Consider the following 19,461-nt stretch of genomic DNA (forward strand, 5'->3'; position numbering starts at 1 on the left):
CACAGTCTCTGTCCAGTAATTGTGTTTTTAAAAGGTCTTTCTTATTCTCAGATTTAAGCTCGTAAACAGAAACTGCAATATCAACAAAGCCCAATTGAGCAGAATAGGTAAGGACAGGAAACAGAAACACAGGCTTTACTGAAGATAGGTAACCATTCAAATAAACGTTTTATAGACGAGGAATTGAGGGTAAATAGTTGGTCAAAATCCAATTTTAAAGCTCCACTACCATTCAGAGAATTATTACTGAACCACGTTTACCCCAAATGGCAGTCATGTGAACTGAAACTCTGGGAGATCAGGCCCCAGTGCCTGTAACTAACGGATACATCACAGATCTTGTGCTCTCAGAGTTCCAGCTCTTCTTATGTTTTGGGTTGTTACTTCTTTTGTATCACTTCCTCATTCTGAAGTATTTCTAAGTTTCCCAGGCTGGCTTGGAACTTGCAGTCCTCTTGTCTTACCTGCCCAGGTAAGGTGTGTCCCATCACATCTCCTGCTTCTCCGTGACTGATTTTTAAATAATGCCTAAAGCTGATGTGTTAAAGGGTCAGTCTTCTGAAAGATACCGAGGGCTCCCCTATGAATCCTGGAGTGTGCACAAGTGATGCCTCCATAGATTCCAGACCCAGGATGAAAAGAGCAGCCCCCATTTCCTGTCTCCTGCTGTGGATGAGCATTCTCTTGCAGCTCTGTGCAGAGGCCCATAGAAAGAGGACTTAGGGTCCAGCCAACGACCAGCTCCACCCTGCAGCCCCATGACGGGGTCCCTCTAGCCCCAGGGAATCTGTACGGGATGCTTAGGAGTATGCCCACTGAGTCTGTCACTCCCAAAGCAGAGTCCCGGGTGAGATAAAGGACTACTGCAATGTATTCGGAACCGTAATCCGAGGGTTCCTAAAAGATAAAGTGGGGGCAGTAAAAGAATATAGTTTAAACATTTGCTACATGCTAAATTATTTATATACCTTATTCCCTACAGCCTCCGTCCTACACATGATTATTTTCTCTATTTTGCAGATGAGGGTTATAGACTCACAAACTAAGGAGCTGTTTAAGATTACATAACAGAAGAGAAATTTCAAAAGGAAATCTGACCTCAAGGGCCATGTTTAGCAGGAAGGTGAGATGAAGGAGACTTAAGAGCCTGTTGTGGGGTGACTCACTGCGATCTACATCACAGGGCTTGCTTTCACAACCACTCTGTCCAGCATTGACTTTTGAGTATCTCTGTGCTCCAGTCACAGCAACTGATATGTCTATTTCTGCTAACTCCGATCTCAGGAGAAACAATACTGACTCACTGACTACGTGGTGTTTTTGTAGTTTTTGGTTTTGTTTTTAAAGCCCAGGGTTCTATCATTTCAGGAAGACCCTCTCAAGTACTGAGATTTAAAACACACTTCTCTTACTGCACTTCATCAATGATCTGTACCTGTCTGGTAGTATTCATTACTTATATAATTCATCTTTTCTCTATATAAAACTTATTCTGGGTTTGTAACTGGTTCATACATGTAACTCTCATAGGACCTGCAACATTACCATATGCATCATAGCTGGGTCAATAAATATTCATAGAATGAATTATTGAACACATATATAGCATAGGGAGACCATAATCAAATGCAAACCTTAGATTTGGGAAACCAGCTCTTCCTGGCCTTTTCTTATAAGCTAGTTTTGTAAATCCTAAATCATGTTAGTGGCTCTCCATGTCTTCATGCTTCAGCTGTAGGGTCTCAGAGAGCAGAGTTCCCTTCCCTTAAGATTCCAAACACTCACTACAAGTCACCATTTAGTAAATTACATACCCTTGGGATCTTTTCCCCATGATGTAGTAGTCACTGTTTGGTCTCAAAATATTTAAAGGCCTTGGCATTGGCAGAGTCCCAAATTCTTCTAAAGCAAGAGACAGTGCAGAAGCATCGAGAAGGAAGCTTCCGCTCTGCCCAGAAATCCCAATGCCATTGTGAAGGGCAGACCTTTCTCTGTGCTAGGGGCAGAGGGAGGGTTAGACTACCATCACCAAGGTCTTTACAAGTGACATGTCACATATGAAATGATGTGGAAAGCATCAGCTATGGGACGGATGAAGGCCCTGCCAGAGCAAGGTTGCAAGGCTTCGAGGCTGCAAGGCTACGAGACTGCCAGGCTTTTATTGCTGCACACTTAATGACAGAGAACAGACTGGGTCAGTATGGAACATGACCACGTGCCACATTCTTCTGAAGGACTTTTACAGCTGTGCGTTTGTTCCATTTTCGCTCGGTATGTACAGTCCTTTAGCATCAGTTAGCTTTGCTGGATGCTTCGAGCAAATCTTTTGCTTCATTTATTTTGGATGCTAAGTAAGGAGACCCACCTGGGAGGACAAAGACAAACAAATGATTAAGGTTTACGTCATTACTGACATTTAAAAACTCAATACAGGAAAAACAATAATTCAGGTATTTTCTCACACATTTTTCCCGAGAAAATATTTTATATGATTACCAGAAATCAAAACAGCACAAATTAAACTTATTTAGGGAAGTATTACAGGTACCCAACAATCAAAATACATTTTATGAGAAAAAAAGTAACCACTTGAAAAACACCCACTGGTTATAAATAGTTACCATATAGATGTTTGGCCAGAATATTTTCTAAAATTACATATATTATTAGTTAAACAAAATAACAGTTTCCCCATAGCTACATTTTAAAAGCAATAAATATTCATTCCTTTAAGAAGGAGGCAAATTCATCTAACAGGATCTTTTCATGTCTTATCATAATTTCAAAAAATAAATGCATTCATAAAAGGCAAATGTATAATATCTAGTGGTATGATAAATGAACTAACAATAATAACAGTGATAATAAAAATAATGCTAAAAGAAATTCTCCCTGTTCTCTGAAATGATTCTATTACAACATTTACAATGGAATCTTAGATTTACAATGTCCTCAAATAAAATTAAATCAGTTCGTTTTTAGAGTTCTTTGCAATGAATTCTTCCTAATGCAAACAGCAAACTGAGGTGAATTTCAAATACAGTCATTATAACCATAAACAATGCATATCTGACATACAAAAAAACCCAAACTGTCACATCAAAGTTACACCTCATAGCCCTAACTTCTACTCTACTACAGTGCCATTGCTTAATGCTTAGCTAATGACTATATCGCAGTTCCCAGTCTCTGCTCTTATTTTGTAATATTCTCTTAAGTACAAACTATCTATGGCTGTTGAAAACATGCTTAAGTCCCAATAACTTTTTAGAAATCAAAAACATTTAGCGAGGGCTGGTGAGATGGCTCAGCAGTTAAGATCGCCGACTGCTCTTCCAAAGGTCCTGAGTTCAAATCCCAGCAACCACATGGTGGCTCACAACCATCTGTAACAAAATCTGATGCTCTCTTCTGGAGTGTCTGAAGACAGCTACAGTGTACTTACATATAATAAATAAATAAATACATAGATATTAAAAAAAACATTTATATGTATAAATGTATACGCTAAATGTATTCGTATAAACTATCTCTAAGGCCTTAGTCAGGTCTTCTACTGTTACCACCTCACCACTTTATGAAGGAAAAAGCAAGCAGAGAAAACACATTAACACCCAGGCTGCAGTAGAGCAGGAGGAGGCTATATTTAGCTTTTGCCCTTGAAGATACCACTGACATTTTCATATCAAGATCTGAAACACGATAAACATTTAAGGAATACATCACACAGTGACCCCGAGTACACAGTGAGGAAGGTCAGAACCCTTGTGGGTGTGAGTAAGTTGATTTCATGATTATCTCTGATAATGACCTTGGAACATGTAAGGCTCGTCTTTATCCATGGCTTAATGTTCGACTTAGCAAGGAGTTGCCAGACATTTTGTGTGCTCTAAAAATATTAAAATATTATGTGATCTTAGCTATAATCTTTAATTGAGCAATATGCATTCTGATTATTTAAATTGTAAGCCATTATAGGCTCATAACAGAAAACAGAAAAACAAACCAAAAAAGGGCCCATAAGAGTAAAAGTATTATTAAACATTATATTTATTGATGGTAATTAATGTCAGATGAAACAATGATAGTTTATTCAGAATAATCCTGAGTTCTCTGCCACTCCTCTGAAGTATGGAGACCACCAGACTTGTAACTGATGTACTAGGTAGAAAATTCACACTGGCTCTCATGACTCTCAATCTACCTCCTTGTACCTGGATGAATCCCTAAGTCAAAGCTACAATTCCTATGTCCCCATCCATGGTAGTTTATTCAGAATGAGTTTTTACCAACTAGAGGCACTCTTGTGTTGCCTATGTAAAATATCTGCTTCTTGCCTCAAATCCTGACTGACAGCAAGATAAGGATGCACAGACTATAACTAACAGAAAAAATACACTCCTTAATTTTCCAGTCCCTTTCAGTTTGGGGTGTGTGTGTGTGTGAGTCCCCTTGATTCTACTAATGACACACTTCTCCTTTCCTGATAGTCTGTATGTGTTTGTGCCTCCAGCAGACACTGCTATCACCACCCCTCTTGTTGAAGATCAACTCTTCTTCTGAACACATGAAAGAGAGCTGAGAAAACAACAAATACATCAGAATAAAAAGTACGGGAGGTTTCTAAGTCAGGCAGCTCTTCACTACAGACGTCTGATCGGGCACAGAAAAGTTTGCTTTGCTTTTCCTATACAGACCAGACACTAATTATGCAACTCCACTCTCCTCAAACTCTAGAAAAGGCATGTTTAATCTCTGGTGATGAAAGCAGAGCCACCATTGCTCAGCTGGAGGGCTGGTAGTGGACTGGAACAATACCGGAAGGGCCCTTAGAGTGATGGATGTGATCTATGGTCTGCTAGGTCAAGGGTTACATGGGTGGGGTCTTTGCCCAAACTCATCAAAATGCACATTTAACTGGCATATAGTACCATATACTACTACATTCATATTTGATGAACATTATCTGATATGGTTTATTTATTAAAAACATTAGCCCAAGAGATGTTGGCTAAAGGAAACCTTGTTTTCAAATAATATAAAGGTTTACATCAATAAAAAACCAGTGAGCATTGCTTTGCTAATTATCACAGAAAAACTGCTTTTAGGTGAAATGAAGTAATAGAGATTTCACAGGGTTTTGCATTTGTCAACAGGATAAAACAATGAGATCTAGATTTTGTATATGCCTAACATCTTAGGATCAGAGCATATAAAGAAAACCCTGACAGCATCAAAAGGAAAAACACATGCTTATAATCGCTGGGAAGTTTAAGGCACTTCTCTCAATAATTCATTGAACAACTAGAGAAAGAGTTAGAACATCAAAATAAATAACAGGATGAACAAATGTGACTGAATTGATGTATACCAAACATTCCATCCTACAAAGCAGACTCGACTTTTAAGCTGAAAACTTTTAACACTTTCTGAAATTTGCCAAGACTCAGCAAACTAAAAAAATAAAAATCAGCAGTAAGCGTGAGTCATCCTCTCTCCGCCCTAAGGGTGACGTGAAACTGGGACAAACAGGTTCCATGTGTCTCTGTCAGGCAGGCAAAGCCAGAGTGTTACTGTGCTTACAAGAGGAGCATGGTGGTTTGGTAGTAACCTGCAGCAGTATGCCAGGTGGGTCCAAGGTCCAGTGATGCTTCAGGAGAGAGAACTCTTCCCCAAATGTTACAGCTCAGTAAAACATTCCCAGTGGACCAGGACTAGAGAAATATTGTGAAGTGGGGTGGGATTAGGGATAGATATTTCCTATTGGCTTACTTGGAGACGTTAGTGATGCTCTATTGCCTGGGGAAGAGCTCCAGGAGTTCTCCCTACATGACTGATGGCCATGGTCCTCGAGGGAGGATGTCAGGGTTATGTGCTCCAGAGCAGGTACAAGTAGGCAGGGATGGCTCCATTCGTACTCTTCTCGATTCTGAAATTCATGGAGTCTGAGCTCACTCAACCTTACCATTTCTTCCTTCCACTGGCACAGTCCACTTGCCTCACAAGTGTGTTCTGTTGACAGTGACCAGCCACGTTTAGAAACCAAGAATGTTTCCAAAATGTTATAGATCATTTCTATAAACTTCAATTTTTCTAGTCAATTCATTTGTTGTATTTTACAAAAGACACCAGAGCTCAGAGATGAACACTTGCTATCCTTCCTGAGCTAAGGTCCATGAGCCTACATGCCTAGCTGTCTGTTAGCTCTGGCTCCAGGAGATCTAATGCCTCTCTCTGGGCACTCTGTAGACCTCTCACTCACTCACCTACATGCAGACTCAAGCACCTGCACATAATTACAAAGATAAGACAGTTTTTATAAATCACCAGAGATGAAGGGGAAAATACAAGTCAGGTACAATACAGTGCTCGAGTAGCACTGACACACAACTGTCCACTAGAATTATGACAGAAACCAACACCACACCTACAGGATCTCAACGTCAGAAATAACCCACGTATGAAATGTCACAAAATAAATCAGCATTCAAGAGAGATTCAACAGATTCAAAGTACAGTTTCTTTTAAAACAAGGCAGAGGAGGAGGAGAAGGAGAAGAAGGAGGAGAAGAAGGAAGAGGAGGAAGAAGAGAAAGAGGAGGAAGAAAATGAAGAGGAAAAGAGGAGGAGGAGGAGGAGGAGGAGGAAGAGGAAGGACCTGTGAGACAGCTCAGCAGGCAAAGGCACTTGCCAGGAGCTTGAGATCTGTCCTCAGGACTCAGATGGTAGAAAGAGAAAACTGGCTTCCACACATGTGCCATGTCACACAGTGCCCCCCACTCCCCACACACATTAGCAAAAAAATCACTTTCATGTTAAAATAAAAACTTTACTGAAATTTTTAAATGAAAGAATAAATCCAGGAAAAAAATGTGCCCTTATCACAACTAATGAAAAGAAAATCTGAAAAATCAAAAGCATTGTATTCAGACTGAATATCACAGCCAAGTTAGACTTGGATCAGAAGAGCAACATTGGCTTTAATGAACATTCCAAATGTAAGCGATGTAATCCAATGCATAACAGATGAAAAAAAGATCTCACATACACACCTCAGAAGACACAGACAACTCAGAACTTGTAATACACTTTTAATTGACTACAAATAGACAGAGAGTGTTTTGTGTGCTGAAGCCATCAGAAACACAGCCACTGGCATTGTTAGTAGTGAAATAGTTGGAATAGCCATCTCTGCTTTCATTTAACCCCACATGAGAGGGTCTTGCCATTGTAGCCTTTTTACCCTGTCTCTCCCTAACAGAGAATGAATAAAGACGAGGAAGAAAGGTCACTGTTTACAAATGACACCACTTATTCTGCAGAAAATCCAAAACGATCTACATAAAATCACTGAATTCACAAATAAATCCAACTAGTTGATAGACAGAATATAAAAATACTTGAAAGCCAGTGTTTCTGTATCTTAGCAATAAATAACCTTATACTAATTTCTGAATTGATTTATAGCAAGAAAGACTGTGCAATACCAGGCTGAAGAGATGGCTCATCAGTTATGAGCACGTGTCGCTTCTCCAGAAGACCCAACTGAACCCAAGTTCAGTTTCTAGCACCAACATAAAGGAGTTCACAGCCCTCTGTAACTGCAGCTTCGGGGATCTGATGCCTCTGGACTCTGGGACACCTGCACTCATGTGCATATAGCCAGACAGAAACATGCAGACATACACATACTTAAGGATAATAAACATAGATCTTTACCCAGGGGCCAGGGCTGGAGCTCAGTGGGAAAGGACCAGGTTAGCATGTGCAGTCATGGACTCAATCCCAGACCTTAAAAAAAAATCCCCAAACAAGCTAAGCCAAGCCAATACCAAATCACATATGACTAAAACACAGACACTGTGAAACAGAAACAATGTTCCTGAGAAGTCAGTGATAACTAAGCTACAGTCCATCAAACCACAGAGAAGAGACTAGAGCAGTGGTTCTCAACCTGTGGGTCACAACCTCTCCAACGACCCTTTCACAGATGTCACTTAAAATCATCTACAAGACACAGATGTTTACATTGCAATTCATAACAGTAGTAAAGTTATAGTTATGAAATCGCAGTGAAAGTAATTTTATGGTTGGGGATCACCACAGCCTGAGGAACTAACTGTACTGGAAGGTCAGACTAGAGGGAAGAGATAGATCTCATCAGGAAAGAGAAATAGAAGACATAGATATGAATATCAGGGTGGGGCCTGGAATGGGAGGGTCAAGTGAGGGGTAGAGGGTAGTGGGAGAGATATTAAAATTAAGGGGCACTGGTGGGGTAGTATGGAAGAAACTTCACATAAATATATGAAAGAGGTCTAATAGAAATTGCCAGATCATTAATGGAGAGACAGAGCCCCAAATGGCTATCGCTTGCCACCAAAATGAAGCTTCAAGTAGCAGGACTGGGTTAAAACTAATTGGATTGTTGGCCAAAGTGGCCTCATAGGAATCCGCAAGCAACCTAGGCTACTGCTAAGACTATAGGCTGCTCTCCACAAACTGACAGAAAGGCCTCGCTGCTGAAGGCAACACACAATACACTGAATGCGTAGAAGTCAAGTTATTGCCTACATAGAGCCTTCACTCCTACCTGCCAGTATCTTTAGCACAGGAAGGACTTCTGTACTCTACCAAAAGAGAAATGTGAGCGCCAAACCATCCACAAATCCTCACCTACGATAGCAGATAACACGACTACTGTAGTAGTGCTACCTGCACGCTATGCAGTGGGGGCACAGATGATCTGACTTAAAGGCCCACTCCACAGGATGGAACTCATACTCAGCACTGCTCGCGTAGCCAAGAACCTGAGACTTGAGAGCCAAGGGATCTAGGATAAAACCAAATAATACTAGTTTTTTTAAAAAGAAAAAAAAAAGTAGTGATAAAATGATATTCTTCTATAGTTATGGATTAGTAACTTGTTCAGCCATCATCAAGAGAAGCTTACTCCTGCAGCAGATGGGAATACAGAGACCCACGGCCAAACATCAATCAGAGAGAGAAACCTTGGAACTCTCAGCCCTAATTGGGATGGCTCCATCAATCCCTGCCCTCATAGACAGGGATCCCCTTGGAAGAGGACAGAAATAATTCAAGAGCCAGGGGGATGGAGGACATCAGGAGAACAAGGCCCTCAGAACTTGACCGAAGCAGCATGCACAGAGCCTGCACTGGTCTGCATCAGGTCCTTGGAGTTTACATTATAGCTTCCAGCTTATAGTGTTTCTATGGGATCCCTAAATCCGCCTTTTCTTGGGCTTGTTTCTTTCTTTTTGTTTGTCTTGTCCAACTTCAATATGACAGTTTTTGTTTCATTTTACTATATTTTATTGTTATATTGAAAAATGAATGAATGAAAATCTTTACTTGAGCTGTGAGAGGCAAAAATCAGCTTTTCCCAATGGTGTGACACTGAGTAGACCGACCACTCCTCATGTTCAGAGGTGGTTGACTGTATTAGTTAGGGTTTTACTGCTGTGAACAGACACTATGACCAAGGCAAGTCTTATAAAAAAAACCCAACAACATTTAATTGGGGCTGGCTTACAGGTTCAGAGGTTCAGTCCATTATCATCAAGGTGGGAGCATGGCAGTATCCAGGCAGGCATGGCACAGGAGGAGCTGAGAGTTCTGTCTTCATCCAAAGGCTGCTAGTGGAAGACTGACTTCCAGGCAACTAGGGTGAGGATCTTATACCCACACCCACAGACACACCCATTCCAACCAGGTCACACCTATTCCAACAAGGCCACACCTTCAGATGGTGCCACTCCCTGGTCCAAGGATATACAAACCATCACATTCCACTCCCTGGTCCCCATAGACTTGTTAAAAAACATGAGTCTATGGGGGCCATACTTAAACATAGCATAATGCAAAATGCATTTAGTGCAACTTTCAAAGTCCTCATAGTCTATAGCAGTTGCAACAATGTTAAAAGTCCAAAGTTCAAGGTCTCTTCTGAGATTCATTCAACTTAATTAACTGTAATCCCCAAAGCAAGGCAGGAAACCAACTGGGCAAACTCCAAACTCTGCATCTCCATGGCTGATGTCAAAGTGGTCTTCAGATCTCCACTCCTTTTTCATCTTTTTTGACTGCAACAAACTGCTTCCTCCTGGGCTGGTTCCACTCCCTGTTAGCAGCTTTCCTCAGCATGTATCCCATGGCTCTGGCATCTTTAACATCTTTGAGTCTCCAAGGCAATTTCAATGTTACAGCTTCTTCTTTCAATGTCTGGGATTCCACTTGATCTTTTGGACTCCTCCTAAGGACTGGCATCACTTCTCCATCTCTGTCCTCTGTAGCACTCTATGCTCAGGTTGATCCACTCCATTACGGCTGCTGTTCTTGGTGATCATCCCATGGTACTGACATCTCCAATACACTGGGGTGTTCCACTCCAACTAGGCTTCACCAATAGCCTCTCATAGGCTCTCTTCAGGGTGCCAAGCCTCAAATCCTTTGCATGACCCCTTCAATCCTGGGCCATCAACTACCGCTGAGGCTTCACCTTCTCCANTGGCCTTCCCTGGCCTCTCACAGTGCTAAGCCTCAGCTTCTCTCCATGATCCCTTCATTCCTTCACAAGCAGTACCACCTGAGTGACTCTTACACATTACCAAGTCCAGCCGCAGCATGAGGTACAACCTTGGGTATCTCTGGAACACAGCTTCTTTGTGCTCCCAGAAAACAATTTCCAGAAGATTTCACCTCAACGATGCTGGTCTCTTCTTAATCACCGCTAATTCCTTAGCTCCAGCTAACCAGCATCAATTTTCCCAGTAGTTCCTTCCATTCTTAACTCTAGAGCCAGAGGCACATGGCTGAAGCTGCCGAGTTCTGCTGCTTACAGGAACTAGAACATGATCCCCTTGTATTATTACATTATCACTAGCTTTCTGTTTTCTAAATCCTTCACTGCCTAAACTTGGCTATCCTGGTTCTTGCTCTGTAGATTGAGCTTGAATGTAGAGATCAGCATGCTTGTCTCATGGGATTAAAGGTGTGTACCACCATGCCTGGATCTAATTTAGCTGGGTAGGATCTTGCCCCAAGGTCCCACTCCCTTAATCTTTATCTCCTAGAACACAAGATTTTGCTCCATTTCACTTCCTGGTACTCCTTTAATACTCAAACCATATATTTTATATTTTTCCTTTCTAAGCTTGCTATGCTTGTTCAAACTTTTCTTCATAAGACTTAACCAGAGAACAAAGTCTCTGCTGGGCTTTTTTGAAACTTCTTTTGTCAATGCAATTAATCCAAGTCTCTTCACCTTAGCCTCAGGCAGACTTTTCAGGCAAGGGCAAAAAGTAGCCACATTCTTCACCAAAATACCACAAAACCAGTCTTTATGCCACATTCTGAAATTCTCCTTTGAAATCTCTTGGGCCAGGTCAACACAGTTCAAATTACTCCCAGCAACAAAGTCTTCCATATTCCTACTAGGATGACCCATTAAGCCCCATTTAAAGCATTCCACTGCTTTCCAAATCCAAAGTCCCAAAATCCACATTCTTTCAAATAAAAGCATGGTCAGGCCTATCACAGCAATACCCCACTTCTGGTACCAACTTCTGTATTAGTTAGGGTTTTACTGCTGTGAACAGACACTATGACCAAGGCAAGTCTTATAAAAAAAAACCAACAACATTTAATTGGGGCTGGCTTACAGGTTCAGAGGTTCAGTCCATTATCATCAAGGTGGGAGCATGGCAGTATCCAGGCAGGCATGGCACAGGAGGAGCTGAGAGTTCTGTCTTCATCCAAAGGCTGCTAGTGGAAGACTGACTTCCAGGCAACTAGGGTGAGGATCTTATACCCACACCCACAGACACACCCATTCCAACCAGGTCACACCTATTCCAACAAGGCCACACCTTCAGATGGTGCCACTCCCTGGTCCAAGGATATACAAACCATCACATTGACTAACATATAACGGACTCCACAGTGTTTTGTATGCTTTTATTTGGTTACAGTTTGGTGTTTTGTTTTCATTTTGGGTGGTGGTTTATTCTGTTTTTTGAGGGGGTGGGGTAGGGTGGGGGTGTTGTTGCTTTGGGTTTTTGATTCTTGAGGAAGAACTTAAAGTTAGGTGGGTATGGAGGGGGAGAGAAAGAATATGATCAAATCATACTTAAATTTAAAACTTATTTTAATAATAATAATAATAAAAATTGAAATGTTCTACCTTGTTAATAAACAGAAAAATTCAATACTGTAAAGATTCCAATTCTCCCCACAGAGTGCATTTAGAGACTTTTAACCTAGACGATTCATGTGTAAATAAATCCCCATGCAAACTGACCTTTTGTTTTGCTTGTTTTTGAGGTTAGAGCAGGTTGGCCTTAAGAACTTAAGAGTGATCCTCCTGCCTACCTTGGCCGTTCAGTGATTCATGACAAGCACCACCATGTCTGGATTTCATAATTCTTAAGTTATGTTAAAATAAAAAATGGACAAATAGAGCAAGACATTAAATAGGAAAAAGCATGAAATCCTTTCACTGTTACAATAACGTTCTTTATAAGTTGTAGCTACACAGTCAATATGGGATGGCAGTGTAAAACCAACATAAAGAAACCAACTGGTGAAAGGAGAGAAAGTGTGTGTGTGTTACACACACACACATATATATATATATATATATGTATATGTATATATAAAATTATTCATTTATTACAGTTTACATTATGGGTCATTGGAGAAATAATACTTTTTCAATAAGCAGCACTATGGCACTTGGGCCAGAGACAACACACTGAAAGTTATTTGAACACACTGAGATTGTGTTGTTTACTGAAAAGACTTGCTTCTAGTTGTGGTATGGCTCAGCCCTAACACACACTTTTAATCTAAGAGCTTTCTGTTTATTGTAAACAGGATTAAATAAAATCAACTACAGGTCAAGAGATGTAGCAAGCACAGGGAGTGAACATGGAAAACAAAGTCAGAGAGAGTAAAAGGAAGTCAAGAGGAGGGAGAGAGAGATGGACAAGAAGCAGAAGGGAGGGGCATTCAGTTTCAGGGCTTTTTGAGACACATGGTGAAAGAGAACTTCCTTTTGGGATGTCAGCTGTAGAGGAAGGTCAGCTGGGTGCTTTCTCTGCTTCTCTGAGCCAGCAGGCTTGTACCCCAGCATCTGGCTCCTTAGTCTTTATTGGCAAAGTAGAATATTTGAGATTTCGTTAAAAATCGTAGATTTGGGATTTTTATGACCTTGAAAGAGGCAAACATTTCTTAAAACAAAAAGAAACCCATTGAAAATGAAAACTGGGCCACTTTAAAACTAAAGATATCTGCTCGTGAAGGAAGGCCACTAAGAGTATAGAGAATCAAGCTGCAGAGAGGAGATATTTGAAATACAAAGGATCTTGCCTCGAACATTCATACATGCTCTTCCCAAATGTCCATAAACAAGGAAGGATAAGCTGGGTGTGCGCAGTGGTGCACACCTGTGACCCAGCACTGGGAGGAGGATCACGAGGCCATCCTTAGCTGGGTACAAAGGAGTTTGAGGTCATTTCTTAATCCAGGTACTTGCTACATTGCTGGGTCCACCTGTAATAATTTGTTGACGTATATACTTTTATGGATGTGTACCTCAAGTTTTAAAGTTTATGTCACAGCACGTGGTCTGATGACATTTGAAACCATCAGTGTTGAGCAAGCTCTGACTGACGCCATGCATTCATGGGGAGAGACATCCAATGCCTTGCCTCGCTGAGCTCTACACTGTACCAGACTGACTTGCTGCTTATTTCCATTAGGTAAAGAGATCAAACTCACAAAAATCTACCAGGTTAACAGAGGCCACAGAGTCAGTCTGCGCTGCCTGAGCCTGTGCTCCTTAGTCACTGTCTCACACTATGTCTTACATTATGTCACTTATATGACTTCCTGCTTACTAATTTCCTCCCATAATGATACTGTTTACTTCTTTCTTATTTTATTCAAACCCATAATCTGATCCCTGGTCTTCGTTCTTACTGAGAACATTGAAATCATGTCCTTGTGATTAATCTCATAAAGCTTGAGCCTGGCTACCATTAGATAATAAATTCCTTGGGAAGTAACCATGTCTTAGGTTTCTCTGGGTTACCCATACCACTGTGAGCATACTCACGAAGGGACACGGCTTTGCTGGAAGGAGTGAAAGCAGAGGCACTATCTATCCTGTGTTCCACAGAAGCCCCTCCCCCAGGCCCAGGAGGCAGGTGAAGGTTGCAATGTAATGGGAGTCTCATGTTAAGTACAGCCAACCAACTAGAAACAAGGAAAGGGGTGCATAGTTTTGGCCTGTGGTTCCTGGATCTGAGAAAGGTTCCCCACAGAAGAACTGAGCTCATACCACACCCCATGATGAAAGACTAGAGGTTTCCCCTAGGATCAAATTAAAAATAAGGATGTCCATTTTTTAAAAATCGGTTGTGCTTAACATTTTACTGGGGTTCCAAACCATGGCATTTGATAAGAAAAAGAAACAAAAGACGCCAGAGAAGAAAAGAAGAGTTCAAAATCTCTATAAATGGATTATACAAACAATCAAGAGGAACACACTCAAAACTATTAGAATTAATGATTTTGAGGTTGCAGAATATATGCCTAACACACAAAAATCATTCCATTTCTATACATTTGCACTGAATAACCCGAAAACAAAACCAAGATAATAACCCCATATGCAACATCAAAAAGAATAGAAAATTAGAAGCACAAAACAGACGTGATTACAGAATATTTAAATACATGAGAAAACATCCCACCCATGATCAGACCACTTAACACTGTTATAGCAGCAAAACTCTTCAAATTGCTTTACAGATTCAGATAATTCCCATCAAAACTCCTTTGTAGACACTGAAAAGCTGATAGTACAACTCACCCAGAATTGAAAGGTGCCCAGAATAGCCCAAACAATCCTGCAACAGAAGAATAAGTAGGGCTAACACTGCACAATGTGAAGCTCTTTCAAAGCAATTACAATCAAGGCTTTGTTGTACTGGCACAAGGACATGATCAATGGAATAGAACTGAAAAGTTGGAAGTGAGGGTCTGTTTGGTCTGCTTTCTACTGCTGAGATAAAACACCATGACCAAAGCAATGCAGGGAGGGACGGGTTTATTTACTTTACACGGCACATTCATTGAAGACAGGAACTCCAGCAAAGCAGGAGCCTGGAGACAAGAGGTGGATCAGAGACCAGAGAGCACCTTTCCTTACTAGCTTGCTCAGCTTGTTTGTTCCCTCTACCACGACTCCACCCTCCAGACAGGGTTTCTCTGTGTAGCTCTGGCTGTCCTGGAACTCACTCTGTAGACCAGGCTGGCCTCAAACTCAGAAATCTACCTGCCTCTGCCTCCCAAGTGCTGGGATTAAAGGTGTGCACCACCACCGCCCGGCCTCAGCTTGTTTCTTACAGCACTAGAACCACCTGATATGGAGCGGCAGCGCACACAGTGATCTGGGCCCTCCCACATCACCCATCAATCAATGAAATGCCCTATCCTATTTGCCTACAGGCAACATGATGGAGGTATTTACTCCACTGAGATTCTTCTCACAGGACTCTAGCTTGTATCACGGTATCAAAACCAAACAAAACCAACCTAAGCAGGATTGAAATGTTCTAAAGTTTGCTGTGCTGATGGCTGCAGGTATCTGCCACTCTATCACACACTACTGTGTGTGACATATACACATTAGCTAAACAAATAGTAATACCTTATCTCAAGAAGGGGTGTTTAAAACAATGATGCAGACTCAGCGGTGCTGGCTAGACAGATGGTAGCTGAGGGAAGGATGAGAACAGAAGACTGTGGTAACACCTGGCTTTTAATAAAGATGGTGTGCATCCTCCACATAGATCAAGACTGCATAAACTTTTTTGTAGTTTTTAATACTAAGGAGCCTTGTAGGCTTTGAGAACACGTATATACCATGGCTCTTTTTTACACCAAACACTGCACGATTTCTGTCCTACATTTATGTAATTGATTCAGGAACCTAAAAAAAAAATATTACATTGATGTACGTGAGATGTCTTCTACCTTACAGTCTCTCTAGTTGATCATTTTCACTGATGCATACACAGGTTTGCTCAAGAGTACACGTTTCCCCGCCCCACCCCCCCTCTTTTCTAAGCGCTCAGTCCTCTCCTGTAATTACTCCATTTCTTTCCTCCTTTTCCTCACAAACAAACAAAAGATGTTTAAGTGTTTTTGTTTCTAAATCTGTGTCATCTGAGCCTGTCTTAAGGTCACAGATTCTTCTCCTCTTCTGTTTTTGTTTGTTTGTTTATTTAGTTGGTTTTGGTTTTGTTTGTTTTTTCAAGACACAGTTTCTCTGTGTGGCCCTGGCTATCCTGAAACTCACTCTGTGGAGCAGGCTGGCCTGCAACTCAGATTTGCCTGCCTCCTCTGCCTCTCTGCCTCTCTGCCTCTGCCTCTGCCTCTGCCTCTGCCGGGATTAAAGGTGTGTGCCACCAGCCCTCCCCGACGCAGACTCTCCCTCTGTGTGTCTGGGCCTTTGATGTGGTACTCAGCTCAGCTGGTTTTCTTAAATGCCTTCCTGTCTCAGGTTCCATTATACTACCTTCTCCAACACCTCTTACTGATCTTCCCGTTTCTAATTTATAAAAATTGGAGTTCATCTCTTTACCCCAATCTCTACACATGTTTTCACTCTCTATGACGTTTAAGGTACTGTTTTCACAGTGCTAGGGATTGACTCTAGGTGTTTTGTCTATACTATATAAGTGCTCTCCTGGGTTATAGACCACACCCACAACAAACAAACAAACAAACAAAAGTATGGTGACAAAGTCTTCTTGTGGCACCCAGCCAGGCCTTGAATTTGCTCTGGCTAAGCTCAAGACAGAGCTCCATATCTTTAGCCTTATCCTCCACCTTGCAGAGACATAAGCCTGTGCTGGCAGGCCTGGGCTCCATGACTTAAGACTGAGTGCAGATTCCTCTTCTACACTCTTAACTCATCTACTTTTCTATTCTCTAGTTCTACCTCTCGAGTACTTCATCCAACACAAAGACAATATTACTCTTCTCCAATCCTGTCTATAATCTGCCTGCCCCTCCAAGTCTTTTTGTTTTTCAATAAATTGCTTTACAACAGATTTAATTCTTGAATTCAGAGCTCAACCAGAAAGAGTGTATTTCCAGCATCAACTGAGCAAATCTCAAATTCATCTGCTTCTCTCTGTCCTCAAGTAGCTCATTTTAAGTATTTCCATGTAGATTTCCAAACCAGCCTTCTAAGCAGTCTATCAGTCAATTCACCTGCCTGTCAGATGCTTCAAAAGTGAACTTTTTCACTTCTGCTTTCAGTAATGATGAAGCAGCTTGTTAGAGACTATTGTTCACATTGAAATAAGACAAAATTAAGGACAAAAATGACACCCCCCCCCAATAAAATCAAAACAATAAGCTCCTTCCAGTTTCTTAACACCAGTCTCCTGCCCAAAGGTTCTGGAAGAGATGAGGAAGTTGAAAAGATTATGATGGTATTGTGGCATTTACTGTCCCCTCTCCCGGGCTATTTGCTGGTCTTGCTGTGGAAAAGAGGCTAAAACACAGGCAACTGTTTAAGGGAAGTACTGCTCACTATCCCAGGATATAGAAAAGACAGAAACCTAACGGCTGTATAGTACTAAAGCTTTAGAATCCAATAGGAGCGAGGAGGTGGGCAGGGTTGAAACAGAAATCTCATGACTTAAGTTTTCTCTCCAAATACGACCAACTATTGAACTTGAACACGACAGAGGACAAAGAAGCAAAAGAGAAAGCTTTAGAAAGAAGCAGGGAGCTTTAGTTTCTAAACATTTCACATGACCAGAGGAACAAACAGTGACAGAGGTCAGAGCCAGTGCTAATGAACACTCTTGGACCTGGTTGGAAACTTTAGAGTGGGTCTCAGACATCACTCAGCATCAGGCTCTCTAGAGGGCTTGATTATTGGCCCTGTCAGTTTCTGAGTCTGTAGGTCTAAGGTGAACCCAAGAATTTGCCTCCAGTCTCCAGACTCCACAGTGAAACACATCAACACTTGCCTCATCTGGGACACTCACTTTCCAAAGACCAGCAAGTGCTGTTACAAAATCATACTTGGGCATAAAAATCCATTCAGAGGTCATGATAGCCCAGAACATTTTATATAATGAACTCTGGAAATTCATCAGCGTTGTTTTAGATCCAAATGCTATTGATCTAAAAAAACCACCACTGCTGTACAGCGGTAATGAAGGGTCTCCCCAGGAATCCTTTTCCAAATACCTATGCGTCATAAGTTATATTTTCTTTATCGACGTAAACAAAACTAACTATCATACTGAATAAACGCAGAGGCTGACACCAGCATGTAGGTTTGTTTGTTTGTTTGTTTGTTTAACAAATCCAGAGTAGGAATTAAAAAAAATAGTAAGACAACTACATTTTTCTACACTATGGTTGTGGAAAAAACTTAAAAACAAAATTTTATAAGAATTATATTACTTCTATTGGTACCCATCTAAAAATAATTAAATACGTAAGTTGAGACTAAGAGCCAAGAGACTAATTCCATGAGTAGTTCTGGTAAGCACGAAAGCACCTGGGTTTGACAGCAAGCACCACAAAACAAAGTGGGGCATCTACAGAGCAGCAGTGCGTACGCAGCTTTACCTCGATTTCCTTCACGTTCAAGAACACTATTTTTTCCTTCCCAGATTAGGGGGTGAGGGGTGAACAGCCATGAATCTCTGCACTGGGAGAGCTTAGTGTCTGTAAGGGCTTGCAACACCTGATACTAACCCCCCCCCCAAGAACAACTGTGGGAGAGAAACAGAAAAGGTGGGGACAGAACTGAATTGCTCAACTGTCACACTTTGCAATATTCCTAGCTTCCTCTCTCCAAGGTCAATGAAACATTCTTGTTTAAAAATCTGTTACTTTCCCAAAGATAATTTTCAGATTCATGAGGCAGGATTCCAACTTCGTCTGTCATAGTGGGTACCAATATTCCTTTAGTTCATTGTATGTGTTTCTTCCCAAATTACATTATTTTCCTGTTCCTGTGACGATGCTCGGATAGAAGCAGTTCAGGGTTAGAAGAAAGAGTTTAGTACAACAGTCCAAGGTCTGTCATGGCAGAAGTCACCATGAATACATGAATGCAGTGCTTAGCCAAGTTCCATATCTTATACAACCCAGAACCCCTTACTTAGGGAATGGGGTCACCCACAGTGGGTGGGTGACAGCCCACAGGTCTGTTGTCCATGACATTTTAGAATCTGTCAAGCTTACAGCACTGACCATTGCAATTGGTTCATAGGTAGAATTTAGGAAGTCCATGAATTTAGAAAACCCCAAATGTTTTAAATTGAATGGATAAGCAATTCTATAAGGGAAAATAGCCCACAGTGGTAATACACTCTTTTTTTTTTTTTTTTTTTTTTTT

General features: G+C 41.2%; 1 protein-coding gene across 2 annotated transcripts in view; it reads right to left on the reverse strand.

Annotated features, from left to right (window-relative positions):
• Positions 1-2,124: 2,124 nt before the first annotated feature.
• The window catches only part of Dnajc15 (DnaJ heat shock protein family (Hsp40) member C15), a 53,903-nt gene continuing 36,566 nt past the window's right edge, over positions 2,125-19,461 (reverse strand). The window contains exon 6 of one of the 2 annotated variants that reach the window (XM_021181988.2): positions 2,125-2,365. In XM_021181988.2, the coding sequence (XP_021037647.1) occupies positions 2,292-2,365 (74 nt within the window). In that variant the 3' untranslated portion in view covers positions 2,125-2,291. The remainder of the gene's footprint in view (positions 2,366-19,461) is intronic. The other variant, XM_021181989.2, reaches the window with a different exon arrangement.

The sequence above is a fragment of the Mus caroli genome, chromosome 14 (assembly GCF_900094665.2).
Source record: "Mus caroli chromosome 14, CAROLI_EIJ_v1.1, whole genome shotgun sequence".
Taxonomy (NCBI): domain Eukaryota; kingdom Metazoa; phylum Chordata; class Mammalia; order Rodentia; family Muridae; genus Mus; species Mus caroli.